The 20,879-nt window shown below is 39.8% G+C and overlaps 1 protein-coding gene across 2 annotated transcripts in view; it reads right to left on the minus strand.

Moving 5' to 3' along the window:
* LOC124612642 (probable Dol-P-Man:Man(7)GlcNAc(2)-PP-Dol alpha-1,6-mannosyltransferase) overlaps positions 1 to 20,247 on the minus strand; it is a 179,714-nt gene extending 159,467 nt beyond the window's left edge. The window contains exons 1-2 of one of the 2 annotated variants that reach the window (XM_047140943.1): positions 20,066 to 20,247; positions 19,778 to 19,903 (exon numbers count right to left, since the gene is read on the minus strand). In XM_047140943.1, the coding sequence (XP_046996899.1) occupies positions 19,778 to 19,903 (126 nt within the window). In that variant the 5' untranslated portion in view covers positions 20,066 to 20,247. Of the gene's footprint in view, positions 1 to 19,777; positions 19,904 to 20,059 lie in introns of both variants that reach the window. The other variant, XM_047140942.1, reaches the window with a different exon arrangement.
* Between the last annotated feature and the right edge of the window lie 632 nt (positions 20,248 to 20,879).

Consider the following 20,879-nt stretch of genomic DNA (forward strand, 5'->3'; position numbering starts at 1 on the left):
TCGTATCCCTGCTGGAGAGCCACATTCAGAGTCTGGTCCAGTCCCAGAAAGTATCCTGTCACAAGTGGGGTACTTTTGTGGTTCTTCTGTGGGGAATTCTGGGTTTGAGGGGATGAGGAAGTGGCTCTGGTTATTTGCTTCTGTACCAGGTCGGGAGGGTAGTTGTGGGATGCGAAAGCTGTTGTCAGGTTGTTGGTGTAATGCTTCAGGGATTCCGGACTGGAGCAGATTCGTTTGCCACGAAGACCTAGGCTGTAGGGAAGCGACCGTTTGATGTGGAATGGGTGGCAGCTGTCGTAATGGAGGTACTACTGCTTGTTGGTGGGTTTGATGTAGACGGACGTGTGAAGCTGGCCACTGGACAGATGGAGGTCAACGTCAAGGAAAGTGACATGGGATCTGGAGTAGGACCAGGTGAATCTGATGGAACCAAAGGAGTTGAGGTTGGAGAGGAAATTCTGGAGTTCTTCTTCACTGTGAGTCCAGATCATGAAGATGTCATCAATAAATCTGTACCAAACTTTGGGTTGGCAGGCCTGGGTAACCAAGAAGGCTTCCTCTAAGTGACCCATGAATAGGTTGGCGTACGAAGGGGCCATCCTGGTACCCATGGCTGTTCCCTTTAATTGTTGGTATGTCTGGCCTTCAAAAGTGAAGAAGTTGTGGGTCAGGATGAAGCTGGCTAAGGTGATGAGGAAAGAGGTTTTAGGTAGGGTGGCAGGTGATTGGCGTGAAAGGAAATGCTCCATCGCAGTGAGGCCCTGGACATGCGGAATATTTGTGTATAAGGAAGTGGCATCAATGGTTACAAGGATGGTTTCTGGGGGTAACGGATTGGGTAAGGATTCCAGGCGTTCGAGGAAGTGGTTGGTGTCTTTGATGAAGGATGGGAGATTGCATGTGATGGGTTGAAGGTGTTGATCTACGTAGGCAGAGATACTTTCTGTGGGGGCTTGGTAACCAGCTACAATGGGGCGGCTGGGATGATTGGGTTTGTGGATTTTAGGAAGAAGGTAGAAGGTAGGGGTGCGGGGTGTCGGTGGGGTCAGGAGGTTGATGGAGTCAGGTGAAAGGTTTTGCAGGGGGCCTAAGGTTCTGAGGATTCCTTGAAGCTCCGCCTGGACATCGGGAATGGGGTTACCTTGGCAAACTTTGTATGTGGTGTTGTCTGAAAGCTGACGCAGTCCCTCAGCCACATACTCCCGACGATCAAGTACCATGGTCACGGAACCCTTGTCCGCCGGAAGAATGACGATGGATCGGTCAGCCTTCAGATCACGGATGGCCTGGGCTTCAGCAGTTGTGATGTTGGGAGTAGGATTAAGGTTTTTTAAGAAGGATTGAGATGCAAGGCTGGAAGTCAGAAATTCCTGGAAGGTTTGGAGAGGGTGATTTTGAGGAAGAGGAGGTGGGTCCCGCTGCGACGGAGGTCGGAACTGTTCCAGGCAGGGTTCATTTGGATGGTGTCTTGGGGAGTTGGATCATTAGGAGTAGGATTAGGATCATTTTTCTTCGTGGCAAAGTGATATTTCCAGCAGAGAGTACGAGTGTAGGACCGTAAATCTTTGACGAGGGCTGTTTGGTTGAATCTGGGAGTGGGGCTGAAGGTGAGGCCTTTGGATAGGACAGAGGTTTCGGATTGGGAGAGAGGTTTGGAGGAAAGGTTAACTACTGAATTAGGGTGTTGTGGTTCCAGATTGTGTTGATTGGAATTTTGAGGTTTTGGAGGGTGTGGAGCTGGAAGTGGGAGATTATATATATCATACACACACACACACACACACACACACACACACACACACACACACACACACACACACTTAAGAGGACAGTTAATGCAAGAAAATGATGAATTAAGGTAGAAATTTATCACAAATAAATGTAGTCATTGGGATAATAGTAGCCGGTGACAATGATGACTACGTTTGTTGTTTTGGAAAGTACGAGGGCAGTTCAATAAGTAATGCAACACATTTTTTTTCTGAAACAGGGGTTGTTTTATTCAGCATTGAAATACACCAGGTTATTCCCCAATCTTTTAGCTACCCAACACTATTTTTCAACGTAATCTCCATTCAATGCTACGGCCTTACGCCACCTTGAAATGAGGGCCTGTATGTCTGCACGGTACCATTCCACTGGTCGATGTCGGAGCCAACGTCGTACTGCATCAATAACTTCTTCTTCATCCGCGTAGTGCCTCCCACGGATTGCGTCCTTCATTGGGCCAAACATATGGAAATCCGACGGTGCGAGATCGGGGCTGTTGGGTGCATGAGGAAGAACAGTCCACTGAAGTTTTGTGAGCTCCTCTCGGGGGCGAAGACTTGTGTGAGGTCTTGCGTTGTCATGAAGAAGGAGAAGTTCGTTCAGATTTTTGTGCCCAAGAACACGCTGAAGTCGTTTCTTCAATTTCTGAAGAGTAGCACAATACACTTCAGAGTTGATCGTTTGACCATGGGGAAGGACATCGAACAGAATAACCCCTTCAGCGTCCCAGAAGACTGTAACCATGACTTTACCGGCTGAGGGTATGGCTTTAAACTTTTTCTTGGTAGGGGAGTGCGTGTGGCGCCACTCCATTGATTGCCGTTTCGTTTCAGGTTCGAAGTGATGAACCCATGTTTCATCGCCTGTAACAATCTTTGACAAGAAATTGTCACCCTCAGCCACATGACGAGCAAGCAATTCCGCCAAAAGAAACTCGATCACTGCCCGTTGTTTGCAACGCACATCCGTTACAGACGCCATTTTAACAGCTCCGTACAGCGCTGCCACCTGTCGGAAGTCAATGAAACTATACGAGACGAAGCGAGAATGTTTGAAAATATTCCACAAGAAATTTCCGGTTTTTTTCAACCAAAATTGGCCGAGAACAAAAATGTGTTGCATTACTTATTGAACTGCCCTCGTATATTCATTTAGAAAAGTCAACTTATATGATAGGCAGAAATAATGGACTGCCACAGTGGTCATGGTTATTATCAACGACAGTGCTGTATAGAAATTACTGAATTAATAAGTACTTTAAAACAAACAAAAGGTATTCGTAATTAGATAATATGAAAAGAGAGTCTCTTATTGACGATTAATAAGTTAGCTTTGTAAAATATAGGGATGAAGGAGAGCATCTGTGATGCCCTTTTGCCAATGATAATTACGAGTCTCATTACGTTAAAATTTTCCACAAATAGTAAGTTTTAGCACATCAGTATGCAATGTTAAAAGCTGGTGAAAAAACTTTTCTGGTGATATCTCATTCAATCCTGCACGCTTAGCATGTGTTGATAAAAGGGACGTTGACATGAGAAATAATATATATGATAAAAATATCTAATTAAGATACTACATTTTACTCCAATATTTTTGTTCATTTTTTTAATACTTTACACTTGTGAATCCATTGCCACTTAACCTAATCTCAGTTTCTGCTGCAGTACCAATTAAATCACGTATAGGTATTACCACCTTTTATTGAAAAACATTTAACATGGTAATGTTTATAAATTATATTAAATAATCTCTCTGGCCTAAATAAAAATCCTCAGAATCCAAAAAAAGTGCGCAAACTACCACAGAATAGTGAGAAATGGTTCACAGTGTGAAGACTCCCTACACATTTTTTCATGTATGATGTGAAGCAACCTGTTAGGATCGAGATATTTCCTTTGGCACTGGGTTTATCACTTCGAGATTAAGAAGCAGCAGTATCTGATCTTGAATAGAAGATATTTAATTATTAACTAATCTTACTTCACTATGAAACCAGTTCTCCTTCACAATGATTCAGGGACATCAAAGTGCAAGTAGAGAGAAAGGCCGACTAATTTAAGATCAAGACACAAAGGTACCTACTAGTAGTATTGCAAAATTCTTCAGCCTGTGATTAAGAAGACGCAAATCATGTAACCCCTACTACAGCCGAAGAATTCAAAATTCCAAGCACAAGGGAAGAATAACCTGGGGCATTACTGGACATAAAGGAAATAAACTCAGTAAGGAAAGTAATAAAAATTTTCCTGATTGTGTAACTATAAGAAAGATGGTGTTGAATTCAAATAATTTGGTGCTAAATCCAATGAATTCTTCCAGACATTCAAAAATATAGGTACCAAAAATGAAGCTATCAGACGCAGATCCATTAGTCTTACTTAGACAGGCATTGCATACTCCATCGCCAGATGACAGTTCTGGTATATCGAAAGTCAGAAAGATGACAAAAATAATTAGTTCATTGAATTATTTCTTCTATCACAATCGTATTTCCACCACAGTACTTTAGTCTTGTGCTGACTTGGTATGGACACCCTTGAGTTACATATGAACCCCAGATGATGAGTCTACGTGTATTTCATGAGAGACTAGAGTAAACGGCAGCAATTCTCATTTACAAAACTGACGAAAATCAAATTACATCTAATTATAAACCTATCTTCCTCTTCCTCATGTTCTCATTTTTTTATGAATTGCAACACAACATTGAATGATCTTTCTATGAATATCTTTTCAATAGCACCTCAGTTTGCTTCCCTTATTAGCTTCTTTACTGAGAAAGGAATATATGATATTAGTAGAATAAATATGGCAAATTACATCACTCATATTTTCTGTGATTTTTTCCAAGGCCATTTTGTGTGTAGATCATTAAGTACCACTGGAAAACTAAAGTAGTATTATGGTAAAGGCATTCCCCTGGCACAAATGGATTCCTATCTTAAAAACAGTAAATGATACTACAGGAATAAGACAAAATTCTGAGAGGAAAAAACTTCAAATATGATGTCCACAAAGGTTCAGTGTTTGGTCGGCTCCTGGCCTTGACAAACATTGGAGCACTCTTCAAGAGCTGTGATGTTTGCTGACAACACTAGTATATTGATAAATGACCGAAACACATCCATGCCAGAGACAGTTACGAGAATAACAGAACGGGGTTCCAGCTGATTCAGCAATATTACAAAGACTAATATTACAAAAAATGGTTCAAATGGCTTTGAGCACTATGGGATTTAACATCTGTGGTCATCAGTCCCCTAGAACTCAGAACTACTTAAACCTAACTAACCTTAGGACATCACACACATCCACGACCGAGGCAGGATTCGAACCTGCGACCGTAGCAGTAGCGCGGTTCCAGACTGAGCGCCTAGAACCGCTAGACCACCACGGCTGGCACTAATATTACACAACTATAAACAAATCAAAATACATTTACAGTTACCAGAACTAGAGATCAATGGTCACACATTAGACGAGGCTCAATGTGTTATGTTCCTTGGCATCCAGATGAATAATAGACTGAGGTTGTACAAGCACGTAGGTAAGTTAACAAAAAAATCCCTCTTCTGCCTACTTTGCACTTGGAAATCTCTCTCATTGTGTTAATCTGCAGACAGGATTGCTAGCATTCTTTCACTCTATATTGTCCTATGTCATAATTTTCTAGAGAAATGCAGCAAATGTAAAAGAAGTACTTATTTTACAGAAACAATACAAATACGATGTAAAGTTGATAAACCAACATCTTGTAGAAGCCTATTCAGGGACCTAGAGATTCTTGCACTCAAATGGCAATACATTTATTTGCAATTGAAAAAAAATAGTCAATTTAGAATGAACTGTAAATGCCACAGACACAGAATACTGCAAGTAAAAATAAACTGTCCATCCCTGTCTAGGGTTCAAAATGGAGTTCTTTATTCGGGTAAAAAATCTTTTGACAAATTGCCAGTAGATTTCTGACAGGTAATTTAAAATCCACAGATATTCAAATAAAAAGTAGCACTCCATCTTTACTACCCACTCCAATAATTTATTAGCATAGTGGTTCTCAAGAGATGTAAGTTTTGCTTTACTCCAATGTTTGTATTCAACAGGAAAGCATATAATAGTCTCTGTAATGTTACCTAAATGCGTCAGATAAAAGCTGCAGCAGTTTTAGCACTTACTCTTAACTTATTGTATGTATTATTTAAAGAATTTAGCAGTTAAATGCAATCTGACTTGATCTACATTCCTTAATAATGAGATTTATGGAACACAGTGTGAAAATGAATGAATTACTTTCATTTAAAACAGGCCCCTTTCCTTTCTTAATCTCGGCATAGAGGTAAAAAAATTTATAGATATTGCAAAGGAAAAGTTTGAAAATGACAATCTAAAAGTCAACTTACAAAAAACAAATATAATCCCCTTCAATGCTTTACGGAAAATCTAAAGTGAGTGTAAATTCCTAGGTGTATACATAGATAGCAAACTACTATGGACACAACAAATTGACAATGTGTGTGCAAGGCTATCATCTAGCCTATACGTTTTAAGAAGAATAGCTCCATATGTCAATACCCAAACAATGAGGATGATGTATTTTGGTTTAATACATCCATTTCTAGCATATGGTCTTGCATTGTGGGGCGGGGCTTCCAAAACTCATGTAGACCGAGTATTTAAACTTTAGAAATGAGCCTTGAGAATATTAGGCAAAAAAGATGCCAGAACATCATGTAAGGGATTGTTTATAGAATTTAAAATTCTGACTATCTATTCTATGTATATGTTTGGAACAATAGTATTAAATGTAGAAGATAAGAAACATACATGTCGTAATGCAGAAATTCATGATCAGAATACAGACAAGTACAAAATTACCATATGATACACAGAAGACTGAAAAGAGAACAGCAAACAGTGCATATATTAATGCAGCAAAATACTTCAATGCACTGCCAAATGAACAGAAGGTAATAACTGGAGAGACATTCAAAAAACACCTAAAATCGTGGCTCATTGAGCAGTGCTTGTATAGCCTACTGTAGAAACTAAAATCTAAAGTATTACTATGTCACATAATTTGGACTACATTCTTAAGTTCCTATTATAAAGTAAAATTAGATTGTATACTGTTGTATTGTACTACCAATTGCTATGCATGTAATTACATGTTTCACACAAATATTATTATTCTGTCGATGAATTCATTGAGGACAGCTTCACAATCTGAACACAGGGATTGTAATACATTTATTATTTTATGTACATGTGTAGCTGTAACTTAGAAATGTAAAATATAATGTAAACTTTTGTAGTTCTCTTAAAAAAGTGAAAAAAAGTTTCTTTTGTAAACCTTGACATGTCTCCTGTACATCAAATCAAATGATTTGAAAATTGTATGTAATGAGATGAATAAACCACATAACACATAACATAACAATACATTACAAAATTCTTCATATCTCAAAAAACTTCACTACCTCATTACTGATAGAATTTCATTATTTACTATCTTTGTTACTGATTCATCTCTTTGGCTTATAAACATTTCAAGAATTCTTGGCCAGCTGTACAAATGAATATAAATTGAATTTTTGCACTAAAAATTTAAGTTTCTCCAATATTCTTTTATACCTTCGTACATGTAGGATTTGATGGACCAAATAAATGAATATCTTGTTTGTAACAGTGACATCTGTCATCTTAACTGGCAATGCACAAGTCTGCTCAACGTAAATATATTTTTTCCTTCTTCATACTGTTAATATTTTCGAAATTTTCACTTACCATACTTTTATTGCACCTTGTCGCACCCTCTCAAAGACATTTCTGAATAATTTTGTTTAGTTCTATAATGTCCCTATAATTGTTTGCTTAATTTGATTTTTTTCTTCTTTTCTTGAACTGTACCTGCAATGTGTTCCACTTTGTTAAACAATTGTCACTTTCATCCATGCATAAGTGCTCATTTTCTATAGTACTGAAATTGCTGCTTCAAGTCCAAAAGTCACTGGTTCAATCCTCAGTTGGTATTAAAATTTTTTTCTGTCACTTATTTTTTCATCCACTTCTGGCACTGAGTTGTTAACCTGAAAAATGTATGGTTAAACTATGCTTTGGCGTCCATGTTTAATTTTAGTTCTTCTTATAATTGGCCAGGTATGTCCAAGATTGGGGCGGCCCAAGGGAATACGCCATGTCCAGTAAAGCTCATTCTAAATTTCTGATTTCTGACTAAAGGATATGGTTCTTTCTCCTTTTTTCCTCTCTCTCAGGATTCTACAGGCATCAGAAATTCTAAAATGTTTTATGGCTGTCACTTCCTGTACAACTTCTTAATGGTTCCATATGATCCATTTTATTTTTGTTTGCCTTTGGTCATTTCCAGGTCTATTTTCTAAGAGTTGAGAACCATTCTTTACAGAGTCTGCTTAAGTTTTCCACTGATGAATTGTTCTCCAGATTACATCCTAGTTTTGCACTAAAGTCTTCTTTATTATTTTGAAAGTTGTAGCTGTTTTCTATTTCCTTATCAGAATGTTGGTGCATATGCTTTTGAATTATATCAATGTTATACAGTTTGTTTATTTTTAAAACAAGTCTTGCAATTCAGTACAAGAATTCTTCAATGTCTATAATATTACTTGCAATTTTATTTTTTAGAATCAAACCTACATGTGAATGTCTTCTTCACTCTGTTCCTTTGCCATAATTGTGGCAATTGTACTGGATCCCATTTCCTATTATTTAACTCCTTTTCCATCTCTACTAACCTATCTTGCAATCACAAAGTTCGTAAGTCCATAAATAAGAAGTTTTCGAAGCCATTGTGTTTCTGTAGTCCATATTACTGCGTTCCCAGTCAAACTTCAAGCAGCAAAGTGTGAGCACAGAAGGGCATGTGTGAATCCATTGCCTAATGCCATTCCCTGAATTTCCTCAATCTACTACTCCCAAAAGAAATTTGCCTGGGTCAGAAAAGTAATTCCCCAGGCATTTGCTCTGGCTATGCTAAGCTGCCAGTGCCGAAACAATTGGTGTGAAAAGTGCTAAGGCTCAGCAAAGTTACACAGACAGCACACTCAGTCCACGGCAGAGTGTTTCTAAATCCCAGAGCCTGGAATCAATGCAAACTGTTCTGAATGCCGATCATATGCCAACAAGACAGTAAGCAGTTTCTCAGTCTTTGCTTGATCAATAACACATTTACAATATTGCAGTGCCTGTGTTATTCTGATTATGATGCAAAGTTTCTTTGGACATGCATGCACAGCTGTTACGAAACACGTCAAATGAATTTGCAATTGCAAATAAGGACTACCATCAGCTGTAGAACATAATGACAATGATGAAAATCTGTGCTGGATCGGGACTCAAGCCAGGATTTCCTGCTTATCGCAAGTGGTCACCTTACCATTTGGTTACCCATGCACGACTCACAGCCAGATCCCAACTTCCACATGTCACCAACCAGTACAGGGTGCAGCAGACACATGGTTGGTGACATATGGAGGTTTGGGTCTGGCCACGAGTTGTGCGCAGACAGCCAAATGGTAAGGTGACCACTTGCAATAAGTGGGAAATCCAGATTCGAGTCCCAGACCAGCACAGATTTTCATTGTCTTCATTCCATTCTTCATCCTTATTCGTAATTGTGAATTCATTTGATGTATAATACATTTCGACTAAAAGGTAAAGGGCTCTGACAGACTCCACACTGTACTTCATGTTGATGCAGAATCCATTCAAGTTTTGGTCTTCACAAAGTGCAACCACTGGCAGCTCTGATGGGAATATGACTGTCACATGCCCCCTGCCCCACTCTAGATTGCTATTCATGTGACAGTCACATTTCGCTCGGAGCTGCTGGTGTAGGAGTCGTGTGTGCATTAGGGGTGTGTGTGTGTGTGTGTGTGTGTGTGTGTGTGTGTGTGTGTGTGTGTGTGTGTGCGTGCGTGCGTGCGTGCGCTTTGCTTTGCTTTGCTGAAGAAGGCTTTGTCCGAAGGCTACGATGTATAACAGTCTTTTTGTTGCACCTGTCTACAACTCAACGGGTCACATTTACAGTGAGTAGCAATCTATCCTTTTCATAATATTGTTGATATTCCAACTTGGAGTTTCCATTGTTTAACTTAAAACTACTGAGATACTCACAGGATCACCACACCAATGTGGCATGTTAGAACCAATCATCTTGAAAGATTGTTGATAAACTGAAAATAACTTCCTCTTAGCAACAAAGAAGAGTGTGCAACAAGGACGTCACTCAATTGACTCGTGCTTTAAAAGGAGGAAGACTAAGTCTCAAAGATGGAGTTTCGGTCTGGAAGCTATATTTTATTCACATGCAGCTGAGCAGAGTTCAGCAAACGTCTTAATGCTATTTATGTCCAATCTCATGTACCGTGGAAGACTCAGTAAAAGTTAGCACATGTTCCCTCAAGGCTGCCAAACTTAAGAGTACAATTTCTTAATAATTGCAGTACTTTCCTGTTGCTTTTAGTTAATCTATGTATTTATGAGCGGACAATCTTTCACTCTGCAGTGGTGAACATACTGGTTTGAAACTTCTATACTGATGAAAACTGTGTGTCAGATCTGGACTCAAACGTGGAATCTTGCATTTTACAGCAATACTCTGACTGAGAAAGCTATCCACGTATGACCCCTCACTGCTCTCATAGCACACTTTTCCCAGTACCTGTCTCCTACATTTCAAACTTCACAGATGCTATCCTTTGTACCTTGTTGGACTAACACTTCTGGAAGAAAGGATATTGTGAAGACACTGCCTAGCAGATTGTTCTCCGAACGAGTATTGTGCTCTATAGTAATGAACAGTTTTGAAACTTCCTGGCATGTTACAGAAGCATGTAACATCGGCACTCAAACACAAAACCTTCCCTTTCTTAAGCAATGCTCACACCACAATTTCAAAGCAACACACACTCAACTGCAGAATGAAAAATTCACTCGGTACTCCTAGAGAGTCATCTGCTAGACAAAGCCATTTCTACAGAACAGCCTTTGTTCCAGGAGTGACAGTCCTGCAAAGTAGGAGACATGTACAGGCATGAGTGAAGTTGTGAGGGCAGCATGATAGCTCACTTGGTAAGAACATCGCCTTTGAATGATTATAGAGTCTGGATTCTAGTTCTTTAAAGTGATTTTGTGGTGTGTATGTTTTGTTTTAAATACAATACAGAAATAAAGCCTCAAGCACAACTGTGGAACAGTTGGTAATTTCCCTCAGAAAAGTGAGTCAAAATTCTATTGTAAGCTACTGTAGTGAAAGCTTCTGAAAAGACTGGGAGAAAAGAAATGAGTGAGCAGTTATACATGATTTATTTATCTCCAATTCTGTAGTACATAAGAATCAGTTAGTAAACATGCCTTACGTCATTGTTCAGAAATGGTACTACTAAACCAGAAGAGATTTAAATGCTAAAACCACATCATTTGCATCTGATCAAATAATTATTAAACTAAAGATTGTCAGCAGCACTTGCATTGTCTGTAGAAGTGCATCTAATTGTATATTAATGGAACAAACTCTGCTGCTGTTGACAGGAAATAACCATTCAATTTTACAGCCCTCAAGATATTATCATGCCTGTTACAGCTATTGTCTAGGGATTCAGTCTTATTTGGCTCAATGTTTTCTTTTGTTCCTTGATTAATAATGCTTCATATCATATTTGTATTATTCTTTCAGAGTTTTACAAGTGTGTCACTGTTTATATTAAAAAACTAGAGAATTTTGCAAAACTGTTGGTAATAGAGTGTTACTTATTGATTATGACCTGTCTTCTAAAATAAATAGAATTCTCTCTTCTACACATAAGATCTTTTAATACGTCGACTGCCCCCCCCCCCCCCCCCCCACACACAGTGATGACTGTGTCACTGCTAGGCTGAGATGGCCCAGAAGCATTAGACACGAGGTTCTGCTGTGGCTGCTGGTGGGCAAACTGCATCAGGTCTGAGGCTTTGCTGTGATCACTGAGCAGCCTAGTAGTGGTGTGTTAATGTCACATTGCTCTTTAATTTTACCCTAAGTGTTTTAGGAGTACTCAAGATTCAAAGGTCTGTATAAAAATTTTTCACACAGGGAATCTTTTGTCGTCTAAATTCTACATCACGTAATTCCTATTCTACTGTTATACTATGAAGAGGCAAGTCTAAATCTTTACATCTTGTTGATATTGAGGCCATTATATGGGGGTTGACTGAAAAGTAGTGCCTCCACCTTCGTAATTCTTCAACAGTTGGTAGCATTGGTATGCAGCAGGTACTGGCTTGTTCTGTAGCCTCTTCTCTACAGGTCCAATTGGCAGAAAGCCTCAGCAATGAAAGGTTGTGTCGTTACAGTGTAAAGTACGGAACCCTGCACAGACAGTCGGTCAATGCAATTTAAGCAATGTGCAGTCATTGAATTCTTGACAGCAGAAGGTGTCACTCCAAAGCAAATTCATCAGAGAATGAAGGCAGTTTATGGTGATTGTGTTGATGTGAGTACTGTGCATCGTTGGGCGAATAAGTTTAAAGATGTTGAGGTGGGAACATTTGACGTGCATGACAAACAAAGAGTTGGATAGCCTGTGACCGCAATTACCAAGTTAAGAACTTTCAGCATTGCAGAGCGTCAGCAATCGTAAGTATCGAAATAATTATGAAAAATCCGCATCGACTGCACAAACTACCTGGTGTTTACCTACAGGGCATTTCAAAAATGACCGGTATATTTGAAATGGCAATAAAAACTAAACGAGCAGCGATAGAAATACACCGTTTGTTGCAATATGCTTGGGACAACAGTACATTTTCAGGCGGACAAACTTTCGAAATTACAGTAGTTACAATTTTCAACAACAAATGGCGCTGCAAGTGATGTGAAAGATATAGAAGACAACGCAGTCTGTGGGTGCGCCATTCTGTACGTCGTCTTTCTGCTGTAAGCGTGTGCTGTTCACAACATGCAAGTGTGCTGTAGACAACATGGTTTATTCCTTAGAACAGAGGATTTTTCTGGTGTTGGAATTCCACCGCCTAGAACACAGTGTTGTTGCAACAAGACGAAATTTTCAACGGAGGTTTAATGTAACCAAAGGACCGAAAAGCGATACAATAAAGGATCTGTTTGAAAAATTTCAACGGACTGGGAACGTGACGGACGAACGTGCTGGAAAGGTAGGGTGACCGCGTACGGCAACCACAGAGGGCAACGCGCAGCTAGTGCAGCAGGTGATCCAACAGCGGCCTCGGGTTTCCGTTCGCCATGTTGCAGCTGCGGTCCAAATGACGCCAACGTCCACGTATCGTCTCATGCGCCAGAATTTACACCTCTATCCATACAAAATTCAAACGCGGCAACCCCTCAGCGCCGCTACCATTGCTGCACGAGAGACATACGCTAACAATATAGTGCACAGGATTGATGACGGCGATATGCATGTGGGCAGCATTTGCTTTACTGACGAAGCTTATTTTTACCTGGACGGCTTCGTCTATAAACAGAACTGGCGCATATGGGGAACCGAAAAGCCCCATGTTGCAGTCCCATCGTCCCTGCATCCTCAAAAAGTACTGGTCTGGGCCGCCATTTCTTCCAAAGGAATCATTGGCCCATTTTTCAGATCCGAAACGATTACTGCATCACGCTATCTGGACATTCTTCGTGAATTTGTGGCGGTACAAACTGCCTTAGACGACACTGCGAACACCTCGTGGTTTATGCAAGATGGTGCCCGGCCACATCGCACGGCCGACGTCTTTAATTTCCTGAATGAATATTTAGATGATCATGTGATTGCTTTGGGCTATCCGAAACATACAGGAGGCGGCGTGGATTGGCCTCCCTATTCGCCAGACATGAACCCCTGTGACTTCTTTCTGTGGGGACACTTGAAAGACCAGGTGTACCGCCAGAATCCAGAAACAATTGAACAGCTGAAGCAGTACATCTCATCTGCACGTGAAGCCATTCCGCCACACACGTTGTCAAAGGTGTTGGGTAATTTCATTCAGAGACTACGCCATATTATTGCTACGCATGGTGGATATGTGGAAAATATCGTACTATAGAGTTTCCCAGACCGCAGTGCCATCTGTTGTTGAAAATTGTAACTACTGTAATTTCGAAAGTTTGTCTGCCTGAAAATGTACTGTTGTCCCAAGCATATTGCAACAAACGGTGTATTTCTATCGCTGCTCATTTAGTTTTTATTGCCATTTCAAATATACCGGTCATTTTTGAAACACCCTGTAGGTTTCAGCGTGGGTAACCACACCTTCTTCAGAACAAATATAAAGCAGCTTGCCTAAATAGGCATAGTCAAAGCCTAAAATCAACACCTACAGCAGCAAGACCCCATAAATTTTTTTTACAAATACACGGTACATATGTACCAAGTCAATAATATTACTTATCCCAACCCTGTGTGTGCTACCTCTCCCCAGCCAATGTACGATGGTCACAGGCTGCCCACCAAACTGAAGCACTGCGGGCTGCTCACACGCGCGGCTATCAAAATCACTGCGCATGCGCACGGCCAGGAAATGCTCTTTTTACGAATGGGAGCGGGATTACAAAGTTAACACGGATTGGGACCTAACTGATTGCCAAAAGTTGTCGCATAAATAGCAAAGTGAGCAAATGATAAAAGCGATGATGCAGGAATTAAGACATATTTAACAGCAGTGCACGACAAACTTTGTGCACGGATGGTAAATCCGCCACAAGTTAATATGGAGGCCCTAGAATTAGGTAGAAATTACAACTAAACTAAAAAGATAGCTATGCAAAGGACGTTATTGTTAATGGATAAAACCGCACTAATAATATCTGCAAGAGAAAGAACCATAGTCGCTACATTGCCATAATACTAAGCGACCGACCAGGCCATAATCAGAAGACGTTAAAGATTTATAACATACCTTGGCTCCATGATCTTATAATTACATAGAAGCCAACGAAGATACATAAAATACCTCCTAAAAGCGCGCAGCAATAAGAAAATACAAATGGTGTTCTTCTTGGCTAACCAAACCCTCAACACAGTAGGAGAGAAAATTTACCAAAATCGGGGGGGCATCGTTACCATCTGTGAACAATCAACATTGTGCGCATGCATCAACCAACTTCCACGTCATGCAACTTAATGTGAAGAATTAAGCAAGGGACCGAAACCTTCAAAGAAATTTCTGTTTTTTAATTGGAATTGATTGTTAAGGACATCATCTTTGGCATACTGCAGGTGTTTAAAAATCTGCATTTCCTCTAAGATATCCAGTTTTGAACCCTTAACTTCAGTATGAAGCCACTCGATGTTAGACGGAGGACTCGGCGCATGAGCCATCTGTATAAGGTGTTCTGCATAAGTGGAACCCCTCGTGGCATCACCGCTTCTAGTGGTGATGTGCTCTGTATATCTAGTCATGAGAGCTCGGCCTGTCTGACCTATGTAAAATTTCGAACAGTCACCGCAAGTAATTTTTTACACTCCAGACTGAGACAATTTATCATCTGTGATCTGCAACGAGTGGATTAAATTCTTGCGCAGATTAGAGTTGGTGGAAAAGGCTACTCTAAAGTTATAGGCTCTAAGCAAACACCCTAATTTGTAACTAACATATCCTACAAAAGGGATAGATACTGTTGCCATCGGTTTGTCATTTACTAAATCTCCTAATGTCGAAGTTGTACCATTATTTTTATTTATTTTCTTATTGTTATTTAATTACCGAGTTTCACAAGCAAATTGTTGACAGATTGATTCAGGACGATCATCATGCCACTCAGAGAGAAATTGCAAGTACAATCGGGATTTCACAAGAACATGTGGGTCACATTATTGCTTTGCTTTGCTTGGCTATCAGAAGATCAGTGCACAACGGGTGCCCGGATGCTAATTCCTGAAATGAAAGTGCACATATTTGAAATTTGCCAGGAACTCCTCTCACGTTACGAGAATAAAGGTGATGCCTTTCTCCATTCAATTGTAACAGGTGACAAAAGGTGGGTACATCATTACAACCCAGAGACGAAATGTCGGTCTATGGAATATCAACACAAAGACTCGCCCCAGAAAAAGAAATTCAAGACGCAGCCCTCACCTGGAAAAATCATGGCCGCAGTGTTCTGGAAACCAAATAGTGTTATCCGTGTTGATTTCCTTGATCGTGGAACCACAATAAATTCCGAGTGTTACATCACAACATCGTGAACTCTGAAACGACAGCTATCAAGGGTCCGAAAGGAAAAGGGAAATGTTTTACTGCAGCATGACAATGCCAAACCACACACTTCACATGCCACCACAGCAGAACTGCAGAGACTGAATCTCACCACTGTATGGCATCCTCTATGCAGTCCGCATTTAGCACCGTCTGACTTCCATCAGTTCCCGAAAATGAAAGACAATCTGTGGGGACATCATTATGCTTCTGATGAAGATGTTGAGAGAACTGAGAGACTGTGGTTACGGAAACAGAGTGTCGACTTCTTCCATGACGGCTTGTTCATTGATGGCAGGAATGTATCCTCTTGGCTGGTGATTATGTGGAGAAGTGAATATTGGTAATTAAAGATCACATTCTAAGATTATTTTTGAAATTGATTTATTAACTATTCCCATCCAAACCCAATTAACGATGGTGGAGGCATTACTTTTCATTCAACCCTCGTACAAACAGCATAAAATAGAATTGTGTAGTAACAATGGAAGAAACGTGTTGAATTTGTAGTTTATATCAGATTCTAAACAAAGAAGGAAGTTATCTGCAATCTGCTGAATCCACTGTTTAAACAGTTGAAAATTCAACACAATTTTGTGTAATTATTTACTAACTGACTTGTTCTCCAACAGAGTTCTACTGTTTTTTGAAACACATTACAGGAAGACTGTGTCAACATTTGTTTGTTGTGGTCTGTAAAGCTGTTAAATACAGGCATGACAGCAACACTGTTGATATTATTTTCATCTACAAATTCATTGTTGAAGTCCAGTATCAGAATTACACTGAAATGACAAAAGTCGTGGGATAACTTCTGATATCGTGTTGGACCCCTTTTTGCCCAGCGTAGCACAGCAACTTGATGTGGCATGGACTCAGCAAGTCGTTTGAAGTCCCCTGCAGAAATATTGAGCCATGCTGCCTCTACAGCCATCCATGATTGCTAAAGTGTTGCCAGTGCAGAAAAATTTTGTGTACAAACTGACTTCCTGATTATGTCCCATCAATGTCCGATGGGATTCACATTGGGTAATATGAGTGGCTAAATCATTTGCTCAAACTGTCCACAATGTTGTTCAGACCAATTGCAAACAGCTGTGGCCTGGTGACACAGTGCACTGTCATCCACAAAAATTCCATTGCTGTTTGGGAAGATGATGTTCATGAATGGTTGCAAATGATCTCTAAGTAACCGAAAATAGCCATTTCCTGTCAATGATGGGTTAAGCTGGACCAGAGGAGCTGGTCCATTCCATGTAAACAGAGTCCACACCATTATGGAGCCACCACCAGCTCGCACAGAGCCTTGTTGACAACTTGAATTCATAGCTTCGTGGCATTTGAGCCACACTTTAACCCTATCATCAGCTCTTACCAACTGAAATCAGGACTCATCAGAACAGGCCACAGTTTTCCATTCGTCTAGGATATAACTTACATGGTTAAAAGCCCAGGAGAGACACTGCAGGTGACACTGTGCTGTTAGCAAAGGCAGTCATGTTGATCGTCCACTGCCATAGCCCATTAATGCCAAATTTTACCGAACCGTCCTAACAGATATATTCGTCATATGTCGCACTTTGATTTCTGTGGTTATTTTATGCAATGCTGCTTATCTGTTAGAACCGACAACTCTATTCAAACGCCACTGCTCTCAGCAGTTAAATGAAGGCCATTGGCCACTGAGTTGTCTTTGGTGAGAGATAATGCCTAAAATTTGGTATTGTCATCACTCTCTTGACACACTGGGTCTCAGAATATTGAATTCTCTAATGATTTCTGTCCGCAGCTCGTGTTCTAGCGGCTATCATTGCTGCCTCTGGATCACGTGGTCTCAGGTTTGATTCCTGGCTGGGTCGAAGATTTTCTCCATGCACGGACAGAGAGAGAGAGAGAGAGAGAGAGAGAGAGAGAGAGAGAGAGAGAGAGAGAGAGAGAGAGAGAGAGAGAGAGAGAGAGAGAGAGAGTGTGCATCGTCATCATCACCCGAGACATGGAAATGAAAAGATTAGGAACTTGTATGGGCGCTGATGACCATGATGTTAAGTGCCCCACAAACCATCATCATCATCATCATCAAATTATTTCTGAAATGAAATATCTCGTGCATCCAGCTCCAACTACCATTCCACATGCAATGTCTGTCAATTCCCGTCATGCAGCCATAATCACATCGGACACCTTTTCACATGAATCACTCGAGCACAAATGACAGCTCCACCAACATGCTGCCCTTCTACACTTCATGTATGTAATATTACTGCCATCTGTATATGTGCATATTGCTAAACCAAGACTTTTGCCACCTCAGTACACATTAAAGTAGCACAATGTGTGTTCAAGATAAAGTCTATAACAAGAGTTGTCCATCAAAGCTACGTTAAAATCATAAAGAACCAAAGTATTGCTCACTTTCACTGTTACTGTCAGCAGTTATGGAAGTATATTTGTTTTCTCAGAAAGCTCCTGAAATTATCTGCAAGAGCACTGTCAAGAACTAAAATTTGATAAACATGACAAGTGTTTTCTACTTCAATGACAGATGCATCAAAATGCTGGTGCAGTCAGAATACTTGAACATCTAGAGCTTTGGATGAATGCCTGGTTTTTATAAATATACATACTATTCTGATATTACCTCTACAGTATGAAGTGGTAATGGTTTAGCTATAAAATGGGAGAAAATAGTGGTAGTCATAAAATGATGTTCTGCGAAATGTTTAAAAAAAGTTTATTATTTGTAAATTCTCTAAGAAAACCATAATTATGTTGGTTTTCACTGACCAATCTTTTCATGTTTTATTGAAATATTGACTGATTTGGTAATCACTAAACTGCACATTTGTCTTAACACAACTTATCAGTTTAAATTAGTGCAAACATTATAAAGCCACCTCTTCCCCTCTTTATTGTTGAAACAATCACAATGAGTTATGGATACAATAACTGCATTCCTTTTTAGATTTGTCAAAGAGTACCAGTGGATCAGAACAGGTTGTAACATAACACAAGTAAAATAGTGTATCTTGAATCTGGATGCAGTAAAAATAATCACTACAGTATCACATTTAACCCTTTGGAAAACAATACACTGCTTGGCTGACCAAATTCCAAGGGAAAAGTGTGGGAAGATAAACATGCCTGTACACCAGATATTCAAGTACACTACTATAGGTGTAATTTATAATTTCTTCAAGGTTGCAAACATTAAGGTGCTGCCAGGTGTAATAAGTCCATATTTCTCAATTTATTTGTTCTTACTGTACCTGCAAGTAATTTCAAACACGTTCATATGGCTTGGATACTAGTTTGGTTTTCTTTTTGAACCATTATTCAGTATCATACAGGCATTATAACCAGTGTTTCTTGAAATATCAATACTGCATACTTCTTATTCTAGAAAAATCGCCTAATCAAATTAACGCATTTATTTGTGATTCAATCACCAATCGAAAGGAACAATACGGTGCGTTTCAAGCCAATCACATTGTCATGTGCAGGCTTATACTGCAACCAATTACCCGGAAGAGGAAAATTTATTTCCGGCACAAAAATTTACTATAAAAGTCAACTGTTGTGAGGTCTTTCTTATTGCAGTTAGAAACTCTTTACTGTGTGTTACATGTATCAAACGAAAGGTGACGTGGAGCATGATTGGGGCCTCGTATAACTGACGACGTGCCCACTGTCCTCTGAACGAATAACGCTACAACACACAGTTTATATATTATACACACACACACAAAAACCACGGGCTTTCTACTTAAGTTACCTTGGTAAAGTTGAATCCATGGAATAAAATGTCGTGTGTTGCTTGTAAATTGAAGCTCTCTTCTACCTTCGTATATGGGCAATACAACAGGTGTATTAAAGCTACCAGTAATAAAATTTGGTCCATCTGAAATTAAGTTCAAAGAGAGTATCTTAAATATGTTTATTTTTCCCAGGAATAATGTTTTAAAATTACGGCCTTTCCGTCTTAAAAGTCGAAAGAAAAAAAGATTTAATATAATTGGCGGTGGGAGGAAACTTGATTTTTATAGCGTAAACTCACACCCACAGCGTCTTGTTATCCCAGACCGCAGTGGATTTCAGGTCATTTTGTTTGACAATCCTCCAAGTATTACACTGACTGTAGGTACCAGATGAACAGACTCTGGTCCTATGGCCATTCGGTGCCTTGCACTACTAAACTAGTACTGCAGACGACGTATAAATAACTCTCATTTAAACCAACAGGTGCCGCTCGCTCTCACTTCAGTCCAAAGCAGTTAGTAGGAATAGAACCTCGTTGGAAACGAACACCACGGCACCTACAGAGCCTCTGAACTCTTCGTCACAATCAGCTGTGGGTTCTGCTTCTCGAAATTCGAGCAAGTCACAGCACAGCGGACGGTTGGCAAATGAATTTTTATCGGCCTTGATCCATGACATCACAAAACGGCGAACATTCCCTCTGCTTTATGATTTTACACCGCTATTAACTTACATGACGAACATATGAACAGCGCATTTTTACGGCAATTATTTCCGATAATCAGTTTCCCGGACATTTTGTTTCTGAAAGAAACAGTGAACCCTTTGTCAGGTGCCCGTTTTTATATTTTTGTACACCCACAGGCCTACTCGACGAACGACTATGAAGTTCATGATACCATAGATAATTACATCACTTGCCTCGAAAGATTTCCGGTTAATATTCAATATTTAGTTGAAGAAAATACTGCCCTTTAATACTGAAATGAAATGAGGCACTAAATAAGACAAACGAATTTTCATTAAATAAAAGGAGAATAAATCCCAACAGGAGAATAGTGTCGTCTAGAATATTAATATTGAATAGCTTTTCATTTTTAGATGGGCATCTAAGAGCA

This window comes from Schistocerca americana, chromosome 4, assembly GCF_021461395.2.
Source record: "Schistocerca americana isolate TAMUIC-IGC-003095 chromosome 4, iqSchAmer2.1, whole genome shotgun sequence".
Classification (NCBI taxonomy): Eukaryota; Metazoa; Arthropoda; class Insecta; order Orthoptera; family Acrididae; genus Schistocerca; species Schistocerca americana.